Source organism: Cyphomyrmex costatus, unplaced genomic scaffold, assembly GCF_001594065.2.
Source record: "Cyphomyrmex costatus isolate MS0001 unplaced genomic scaffold, Ccosl1.0 scaffold75, whole genome shotgun sequence".
In the NCBI taxonomy this organism is placed as follows: domain Eukaryota; kingdom Metazoa; phylum Arthropoda; class Insecta; order Hymenoptera; family Formicidae; genus Cyphomyrmex; species Cyphomyrmex costatus.
In genome coordinates, this window is record NW_017280322.1 from 2,464,868 (window position 1) to 2,476,422 (window position 11,555).

At 32.8% G+C, this 11,555-nt stretch overlaps 1 protein-coding gene across 1 annotated transcript in view; it reads right to left on the reverse strand.

Moving 5' to 3' along the window:
• Positions 1-10,416: 10,416 nt before the first annotated feature.
• The window catches only part of beta'COP (coatomer subunit beta'), a 7,843-nt gene continuing 6,704 nt past the window's right edge, over positions 10,417-11,555 (reverse strand). Inside the window, exon 8 of the mRNA XM_018548716.1 lies at positions 10,417-10,710. Within this exon, the coding sequence (XP_018404218.1) occupies positions 10,666-10,710 (45 nt within the window). The 3' untranslated portion in view covers positions 10,417-10,665. The remainder of the gene's footprint in view (positions 10,711-11,555) is intronic.

The window sequence follows — 11,555 nt, forward strand, 5'->3', positions numbered from 1 at the left end:
GACACGATGCGATATACGCGGCGATTCTTTAGCGATTCTGGAATCTTTTTCACGAGAGTGAAGGCCGCGATCGCGCTTGTTGTAGTCCTGATTGGTCGAAGTGAACCGCCGCGTGAGATGAAAACAGGAACGATCTCTCAATTTTATCCCCATTTTTTCGACGATATAACACGTTTGAAAATACCTCTATCTTCGCGCACATCGTTTTCGACTGCTAGACAGTATTTAATATCCTGACGAGAGGGGTGAGAGGCGAAGGAAGTTTGCCCACAATGGGAATGAGATGTCGTTTCGATTGCGATAGAAAACGCGTTCCTTTTTCGATTAATTTCTAATCGATATTTACTCAGAAATTTCCTTATTCGCGAATTCAAAGTATTTAACTCTTTAAGGGGCATCTAAAAAATATAGAATAGCAAGATTTCATTGGAATCCATCAGATAGAAAAAATGTGAAAGAGTTAAAATGTATCTTTGCATTTGAGAGATTACATATGTAGTTCGAGGGATTGTGTGAACATGTATAATTCATACAGCATTATTTCAGCTTAACCGTTTAGGACCTTTATTTCCAATTCATTGTATAATCACATTATGGTCTTACAAGATATTTTGCAATGTATATGTTCGTATAAAGTTAATATAATTGAACCTTTTTTTATTTTAAAAATCTAAAGAATAAAATTATATGATTTAAAATTATGTCAAGTTAGAAACATTTGCTATAAACAATTTTTACAACGTAATTGTTTTTTCTATTGCGATACGAAACGGTAGCTCTTTATTAAAATACCATCCATTGTAAGAAGAGGGATGTAGAATAGAGAAAAGCCATCTTGTTGTAGAGAGTTCTTTTATAATTATATATATATATATATATATAGAATTTAATAAATAGAGCTATATATATAATGTATATGTTTAATCGTACAAATATGTACATTTTATGTGAATTATGCTGATTAGAGCGAAATTATTTCCGCGCCGATTACGATGTAAATATATTAGCGTAGATATAGCAACGATTTTAAGAAACTTATACTGTGAATTAGTCTTATGTATAAATCACTAAAATTGGCTTCTAATAAATGTAACGCTTCGTTCGAGTTATTACACACCAAGATCGTGTATAAGCACTCTGTGGCAGCTACGGTACAGTGGTTCGGTTTGAAAAATCCACGTGTAAAAAAGTGTAACAGTGGCTATATAAGAGATGAAATAAATCTTAATTATTTATCATTGAAAAATATACAATTCTCTTCCAGGAAATTACTCGAGAGAATTACTTTCAATATTAAACTGTTTACGTTTAATGAAATATTGGATATTTTAAAATTTATAGGAATCTATTTTAAGGTATAAGATTATTGTACAAAGTTATCGAATTCCAATTTTAAAACATCATAAAGACTATTTATAAGAACTGCAATTTCACGCGTAATATTTAGTATGACATTTATCTAATGCATCGCGTTATTATGTAAATATTATACTAAATGTTACGTATTATATTAATTAAATGTCGTATTAACTTACACAACGTGATGTGTTATTAGGTGAATGTCACACTAAACATAATGCATTTAACCATCCGGAACTGATAATCTATTAGACCCATTCAATTGTATATCTTTGAAAAAACAATTCAACTTTCTTTATGTTACATCTGCAATAAATTCGGATTACTTTTATTACAATTAATATTCTTTTTCATACGAGTTTTATACAAATTATGTCACTTCGGTTTTTGGTAATTAAGTAGTACCTTTTAATTGACATAAATTAACAACAATAATGAAAATTTAAAATACTAAAAAAGTACAATGTAATAACTCCTTTAATTAATCAAATAAAGTACAAAAATGTATTAACGAGGCTTAGGAGTCAAAACCGCAAAAACTGTTTAGCACAAAATTTCTTACAATATCATTACGTCTGAAATATTTCAAAATAGATCTTGCGGTTTTGACTCCTAAGACTCGTTAATATATTTTTGTACTTTATTTGACATAAATGAAATGACTTTACGAGCCCAGTATTAATAATTGCGTTAAATATTTTGACATTGATTTCTGAGGGTTAAAATTTTGTATTTTAAATATTCGAAATATTTTTAGCCCCGCCAGCAGTGAAATTTTCACTCTTCATTCGTAACCTGGGTCTTCAAACTTCAATGTAAATATTTATATTTTTTCCAATAGTTTAAAAATCTGAAAAAATTATTATCTATATATATGTATATTTGTAAAAAAAAGTGTTAACAATAAGTTTTTATTATTATAGAAGTTAATTGCATTTCGCTTGTTTTTTTACAAATTAAAATTTATTTATTAGAGTGTCGGGGTAACTTCGTTAATGAGAATATTTTTGTATATCACATAAGACGTTAAAATATATCTGATCCAAAGAAAAACGTTCGAAAAACGGTTGTCCGAGAATAGTTTCTGTATGTTTCGTGCTACATGCATCCTAGTGCAGGTCCGCTACACAGGATGTCAAGGAGACCAGTGTATGAGAGGAGGGCGAGCGAACTGGACCAATGGCCGACGAATGTTTTGCGAGCACGATGTTTTGCAAAACAAACCGTGCGCGCTGTGGGCTTTAATATTCCTCGTAAAATCTGAAACGCTACGAGCGCGGCCGCGTCAACACTGCGCGTGCATCCGACGCGGGAATAGCACGTGCATCTTGTTTTCCGATCTAGGAACCGAGAGAGCACGTCGATGACGCCGTTACGGCATTTCTCCTGGAGAGACTGCAAATAAATTTCACCGGATATACGTTTGCAAGAAACGAGTCTTCGACGCACGTCAAGAGGAGAATGGCGATATATACAATAATATATTAATTTTTTTTGTACGGAGATAAAGCGAAGGTTAAATGAAAACTGCGAGGAATTGACGCAAATATTTTGTTGAAAGCTGTTTTGTTATACTCAACTATATTCGTACTCTCTGAAACCTTTAGAGTAAATTTGACTCTGAGAGAAAAGTGAAATCTCACTCTTAGGGTGGTATTCGTAGTCGGATTTTAATTTAGGATCATCTTAAGTACAATTTTAAGATTGTCATGGACTAATCAAAGGGCCGTAAGCTCTTGTTTTATAAGAAAAAGTAGAAAACATACTTTTGTTTACATTTTTATATTTATTATTCTACGTTTGCTAACTAACTTTTTTTACTTCCTTATATCATAAGAAAAAAGAAAATTAAAATTTTTCCAGAAAGAGAAATGCAATGAGATTTTAATTATATCTTTCTAATCATGTTAAGAATTTCTGAAATCTCTGAGATTTTTGCAATATCAATTAGAGTCACTATTTTGTCGATTATGTTTTGTTTCTTGTAATTTCTAATAATTTTTTTCAAGTTCGTGCCTCTTGACTGATTTAGAACTCGAAATTTGAGAGGCATCATTTCATCCTTCTTCGAACTCTCGTATAAGTCCTCGCGAATTCCCTTCGTCTCTCAGAAACGTATGCTTTACATAACGCAGTTTGACACGCTCAACGTAAACATCAGATCCATTTTATCCAAACAGACACGATAGTGGACTCAGCTAGCCACGCAATATGTACTACAAAACGCGACTAAAGCGTATAATAAAATATCACGTTAATTATCACACGAGTCAACTATGTTACATGCGCGTTTCGGTAATCCGGTATCTCAACACAGCTTGGCTCAACTTAAAATTAATAATTATTATTAGTAATTAGTAGTTCAATTATTAATGATCCCCAAAGCGGTGTTAAAGATTTAACAAAGTACTCTTAGCGGATTGTTTTTATTAAACTATTTATTTATCGTTATATTGTTATATTTAGTAAATTATGAGTTTATATTTATTTTATATTGTTAATTGTTTTATGTATGAGGATTATTATTTTATAGTAAAAATTGTTAAGTTCTGCAATGAAAGTTTGCGATTCACTGTCTGAAAGGATCATCTTAGAACAAATCCGAGGTAAATTTGTTGCCCGGATCCGGATTGCAACGTACAGGAGAGAGCGTGCGGTGAATGACGCATAACAGCTGTACGCAACTTTAAGTCGTGCTCGTAAAACGAACATGTATGAATAACGAGTGGTCTCCGGAAAAAAGCGATCTCGCTTATCGGTTGTATATATGAATGAGTAAGTAAGTAGTTTTTTTTCTAAGTTGCTGGAGGTAATCTTAATCGACTATTCAACAAAGTAAATTATTAATTTAATTTAATAAAATACCATTTCATATCTTTACGAAGTAATTTATTACATCATTTTATTATGTTTTATTTTATTTCAAATTTATTTTAAATTTAAACGATCTATTGTTTATCAGAATTTAGAATGGAATTCTATTTATGGTTTACAATTTACATGTTCCGTAATACGAAAAACATTCGAAGAATTAGAATGCAAACACACGTAAAATATTCATTAGGAACGTACATTTTGATCAAAATAATTACGCTCATTTACTACAATCATATTATTATTTGTTTATAAAATTATCACAATAATTTAAAAAATGTCATGTTTGAAATTGCTTACAAAAATAATTAAAATATAAAGAGATCAGAAAGAACATACTTTTATTTCTCACAATCATTCATTTTACACCTGCAAAATTACATTTTAAAATTAATAAAAAACAATTTTAATGATTCAAAACATTCAAATTCATTTTTCTGGAAAATTTCGTTTTTCGAGTTGTATTGTTGTAACAAGTGTGATATCAAATTATAAGATTTCCATCCAGCAATTGACTGGAATTGTAAATTGTTTAAGGGCTCAGACGGACGAGCGATTTTGTAGCGCCACAATTGCAAACGTCGACCCGTTCATACGGAGCTATGTGAACGTATTCGCGACAATTCGCGATGCTTTTCTGTAGCGCCAGAAAATAGCTTCGTATGAACGGTCGACGTTTGCGATTGTGGTGCTACAAAATCGTTCGTCTGTCTGAGCCCTAAAGCGGGTATGGCCATTATCTAAAAAAGAGAAAAATTGAAAAGGGATTAAAAAACATTTTCCGAATAAGAAATCTTTGGTTTTATTTTTCGCGGATGAGAACATATATTTCTTGCGATTTCAGAGGTACGTTTTTATTACTCGAATGAATTCGCGCAGTTCGTCGAGACGAACGTAAGGAAAGAGAGTACGTGATGAAAGACGCTTGAGGGAGGAACGCACGGGATTCACACGCACGTGCGTCATGCGTACAAGCGTAGCGATGCGTGTAAGTTGGAGGGCGGCAGTGACATATAGCGACGGCGGAGGACGATCGTTTAGGTGACTATTAGCAGCTTTTCGGGACACTGCTATGTCCGTGTACATGAGTATAGTCCCTGTGAACTTTTTTCTCACATCAGTCGAAAAAGAAGGATTCTTTGAAAGAGAAGCATTCCAGTCGAGCCATTTCGCTTTTGCGATCGGTCGAAAATTGCAGGCGAAAATGCGTCAAACTTGTTTTCTCAATTACGAGTACATAAAAAAAAGGACGAAGGGAAAGAAATTTTTCTTCTCATCAAGCGAGCAAAATTAATCGATGAGAGAGAATTAATTAATTGATAATCTTACAGAATATATATATATATATATATATATATATACATTAGTATTACATTTCTCTTAATTAGAAAAATCCATATTATTCCAAAGGAATTAATTCATTAATTTATATGTTCTCTTCGCGTACTGGAAAGAATGATTTGGTTGGATCGTCAAAATAAATATAAGAAATTTAAGTATAATGCTGCAAAAAATTTTTATACTTTTTATACTAACAATCAGCTTGAGCATTCTGTATAATTATTCTGATAGTTCAACAAAATTATTTTCAGATTTATATTTTTAGATATTTCAGCAAAACCATTCGTTCCGTGTATTCGAATGCAACTGTAAATAAAGTATCTAAAAAGAGCTAGACGTTAATTAGCGTTAATAAATAATAAAAATTCAGATTATTAGTACTTTTTTTATTTTTATAAATCGAGTTACATATTAAAGAATTATCTATAATGACAATTCGATGAACTTCTATGCCGAAGAGAAGTCGAAATTGATTTCCTATTTGTTGGTAAAATAAATCAAATAAAGGTCAGAAAAGAGAATAATTTATCTATTTTTGACGCGCGAGTTTTCGCTTCGTTCTCATTCAATTATAGCACAGTTTAAATACCGCGCTGTAATGTACGGTCGTTAAAAGTGGATTTAATTGAGAGTCGTAGAAAAAAGAAAATTGGTAGATTTTCGAGAACCGGAGAGTGTGTCGGGTATCATTCGACCGATTTATGATGATCCTCTTCGTAGGAAAGTAGAGACCATGAATTCCTGATTGCTCGACGGAAAGAACTCGAAGAGAACTATAGAGTCGGATTCCTCCTTGCGTCTCATCGCCTGTAAGATCAAATTAATTCTGCGAGCAAAATCTTTAGGATCGCATAAATTTGACGAACAAATAAAAAATGAAATATATAATCGAACGAGGCGAAATAAATTTAAATAATCGTTGAAACAGTAGACTATTGGACGTCGCGTTTATGCTGTTGTCGCTTCGCGTAGCGATGAAAATAGACGAACCACATTAGAAGATCAAGAGAGATCGGATGCGGAAGCGTGTCTCATGAGAGAAAAAGCAGATTTATCGATCGCTCTTCCCCCTTCTCTTTCCTCTAGTTCCAGGCATCATCTTTCGGTCAGCAGCTTTTTTGCTCCGTGTGCGAGAGACAGAAACCAGCGAGACGCGTGGCTCTTAAAGCGAGGCGGCGTCATGACGTGGACAATTTGTAGCGGAGTGTCAACGCGGCTGTTTCTATTTTCGAGTACGGCCGAGCGCTTTTTTTTCTTCTTCTGCTTCATACCCACGTGTTCTCCTCCCTCTCTCTCTCTCGTTGTCTACCTGCTCTTGTTTCTCCATTCCATTCGCCCACCGACGACGAGACTGGCCGCGAGATCCGCGCGCTGGATAGGAAGGTGGATTATCGCGGATATCTTGTCCCGTATCCTGCTTCTCTCTTATATCGGTGGCTGACGTTTTCTGGTCTCCTAACATAAACACCGCAAGCAACCGTGTATTTTCGTTCCGCGATTTGTCAGGGGTTGGAAAAACGCTTGCTCGAAAGCTGAACACCCACGAGACACGCCTGGAATTGTTCTTGTTTAATCCTTGGTACACACGATTGAGTCATTCGTATCATACACGAGGGGGTAACCACTAGCTGAAATATTGTCCCACAGATTACATGATTTTATTTGATTTCATACGATTTCACCTGATGAAAAATAATTTTCTTCACTATATATATATGAAGTTATTTAGTAAAATAAACGATTATATCTGATATTATACAATTATTCCTTGTAATTGCATATATAATTATCGGATTATACATAAGAATTTCATATGAATCTTATACTGATTTCAGGAATTCTATCCCACAATTACATTAAGTGGTTACCTCCTCGATCATACACATTTTCTTTTTTCGAAAAACTAGCAGCATCAAGTAATTGATTATAACATTTATAATACATTTTTTTCAAATACATAATCTTATACTTTCTAAAGATGTTAAAGTATGTAAGAATCATTCAGTAATCCTTGTTATTTGTGTTAAAGTGATAAAAAATAATCCAGATAACCAATAACACGAATGATCCATCGTGGAAAACTGGAATAATTAGGTACATTATCGTGCGTATTAAGGGTTAATAAGTCGGTCATTTCACATTGAAAAAAATACTAAATTTTAATAAATATTTGTTTGAATAGTTTTAAGTAAATATTTATTACTATTATAAAACATGCATTCATTTGACACAAAATCATTAATTTGGTTTAACTATTCATTTTTTTATTAATCAAATATGTGTTTACTATAAAAAAAATGCTTACTTAGTAGTATTCAAAAATATATGTATTAAGATTTGGTAAATTAAACAATTTTTCAGTATATTAGAGAACTATGTCGTATATACAAAAAAAACTGCTAATTAAATTTTTAGATACTTCAGAAAAACGATTCCTTCCATGGGTGGACAGTGCTGACAAATTGACTGTGCACGCATCTTACAATTAATATCGCTAACAGGCGACACTCAATATTAATTATGACTGTCAGTCGACGAACTCGCAATCATGCTTCATCGATTAGTTTTAAATCGTGAAACTTGTTAACACATCCAAATGTGCGCATAATTTTATTTTGCGTTGAGGCATGATTTCGATGTCGAACACGTTTCAAAGATCAAAATATCGTTTCCTTTGATACAATTACTCTCTGATATTGAATTATATAAACAGTTTACTGATAAAAAGAGACGCAACGCGTTTCTTTTTTTATCAGCAATCAGAGAATCGAGAAAATCTGTTGATATTTAGTATAATAATATCTATATTAATTATATTATATTATTAATATTATAAGAATATATTATATGTATAATATAGTATGAGACGAGCACGTGTCGAAAAACCGTAATTAGATTCGTTCTAAAATTTATTCCAGTTTACACGTAAAAGCGAAATTAATCAGCCAGGAGCAATTTTTTTTTCATTTCTTCATGTCTGTAGCTACTGGAGATAAAATAATGTGAACACTTAAAAAATATATTATCTACTTTGTTTATTAATAAAAAATTGATCTACTATTTGTCTTTAATAGATGTTTACGTTATTTGGTCTATTCCCATATACGAGAATTATCGATTTCATATTTTTGTGTAGTGTAATAAAGATTATTATTATTCTTACGAAATGCTGAATGAGGGTGCATTCGCAATGATCAGCGTGATATCGACATGACGTCAAAATAAACGCAATAATCTCATTGTCGTTTCATTGGTTAGAAAACCTGAGTTAGAAACCCGAGTTGCATCGAATACGCGATAAACCCAGAGAGCTTATTCGTGCGTTTTTGCGATCGGTCGAGCAAACGAGGCTCGAATTGGAGAACGCCGACCTCAGCGTCGTTTTGTCGAGGATCTGCAACGAGTGCATTTCAACATATAAAAACGCACCTCTACGTCGTGGAAAGGGAAAATTATCATTCGATCAGTACACATTATTATAAAATAAATGTCACGGACGTCGAGCGTTGAATTTGTGTTCCATAGGAATGTTTTGCTTTTAATAATCCTTACACAAATCTAATACTGATTAACTTAATACTGAAAGAGTGAACTATAAAATAACTAGAGAATAAATATTTAATACAGCAACTAATTAATTATTTTAAGTATTAAAAGTATTGTTGTTTAATATTTTTGATACTTTAAATAAGTAATACTTTTAAATAAGTAATTAATTACTGTCCTCCAGTAATAAATTGATTAGTATTACATTTCTGTAATAGTATCGAAATAATCACGCGCGTACGTGTTGAACGTTAAATTCAGTGATATCAATATTTAATTAATTATGATGACGTTAATATTTTAATGTCAATATTTTAAAATAATTACATTATAATTACGCTATATTGGTTTTGTAGTTTACAACATTCGGATGTTGCGGTCAAATCAATAAATATACGGGTCTGTACAAAACATATGTTAAACAGCTAAAAACGCGTATTTTCGATACATGTAGGAAAAAGATGTTTCATTCGTAATTTTCGTCATTAAAAAATAATCGCGTTTTAATCTCTATTAAAAAAATAGTAGCGATCTATTTTCTCGGTTGTTCAGATAAGTTTAACTCTTCGCACCTCCTTTTCCTGTTGGTTTTAATAATGAATGTATTTTGCCTGAACACGCACGCCCATTCCCTCTTTCGTGAGTGCACGCCCGGGCACGTACGGCTCGTGCTAACTGCGCCTCTTTGTTTTTCCCCTCCTCGGCACCTTGTGACACGTACGGGTGTATTGATTCGACTCCGGCTTTTACGCACGCACTCTCGGCCGGTCCGAAAATCCGAAGGGAAATGCAACGTGACAAATACGCGCAGCTGATACATCGAACTCGGTCACTCCAAAGTTGGAAATGCCTAGCGCTTGTTCTTCGTCGAATTTAGAGTCGACTCTTTCGCGCGAACAAAAGAGTTCATCGTTCAACATATTTGTGATATATCAAAACACATCGGGTATTTTTATCTTATTTATCTAAATTTCAAATTAAAACTTTATCGAAGTCTGTTTCCAATTGAAAGAAAAATAATATCACGGTATTTATTCGTGTCCTCGAATTTTAATTCGGAGGAAATATTTTGAAAGACTTGTTGGCGTCAAAAAGATTAATTTTTAATTTTTCAAATGAACGATGCTTTTTCTTTATCCGCTTACTTTCAAAGATATAGTGTATATATTGCTCGTTTTGATAAATTAAAGATGGGATGTTCTCATTTAGTTCTAGAGTTTAGGGACAAGGAAATGGAAACGTTCACAATAAAACGGAGATTAATACAATATAGAAGTACATATATTATACTTCCCATTATATTAACAATATATTTAACTTTTAATGGCCGATAGGAACCGGCAAATACGCGCTGCATTATCTTCGTTAATTCATGCAGCGATACAAACATATCTGCGCACGGGGATAAATTTTATAATTTTAATACTCGATGCTAAACGATTTATCATTATTCTCTGATAGTTTACGTCGGTTCTCTTCTTTTCTTGCGGGGAATGACTAAAGCAGAAAGAACGATGGATGTGCGTCACTTATCTGTTCCAACTGTTAATCTTCTTCGAGATCGGGAAGATCATCATCGAGATTGACACCCTAGAATAGAAAATATTTTAATTATATAAGAAATTTAGGTCGATAAGTATAAATTAAATAAGAAAAAAATTTCTATTTTCGATCAAAGCAAATCAGGATACTTGATAATGTTCGTATGCAAAGTAAATATATTTTAGTTTTATAAACTGCGCGATTCAGTTTGTCGCATTTAAATGCAATCATAAACTGAAATTGAAAATAATATCATAAATTACAAATTATCGTCAATGTAAGAAAATATTTCAGTTATATTTTACAAACTTTCCTCAACAATAATACTTAAATAACGGACAAACATTGTGTTTATAAAATGAAATAATTAGAAAATAATTTGAATATATTACACAATCTTTTTCCACCCCCTCTCTTGTAAAAACGAGAAATATCGAAACGCAGATATTCCTAAATGCACCATCGCGAGTGAATGGAAAAAAAGGGAGGCAGAGCGTGACAAAACGTAGTAATGGTCGGAACCTTATAGTAAGAGGGGTACGGTTCGACTCCGGAGTCGAGTGTTATGGCAACAAGTCTGTAAACAAAATGCGGCGTGACTGCCTCGCAGCAAACAAGCCCCCGAGGCCTTTCGCAAAAGCTCGTAGAGAAAAAGAGAAAGAGAGAGTGTGTACCACTGTTCTCTCGCGTTCGTATCAGTTACACCGGGACCGAGGGCTTAATGATCTGTCGCCGATTTTCGCGTTGTACATATATATGTATATGCACACATGTATATATAAATGCATACTGATATAAATAAGACTTGTATAAATTTAAATACACGAATTCTTCTCGAGAGAGTGAATTAATAAAAAAAAAAAAAAAATTTTCTTTTAAATTTTCAATTCTTC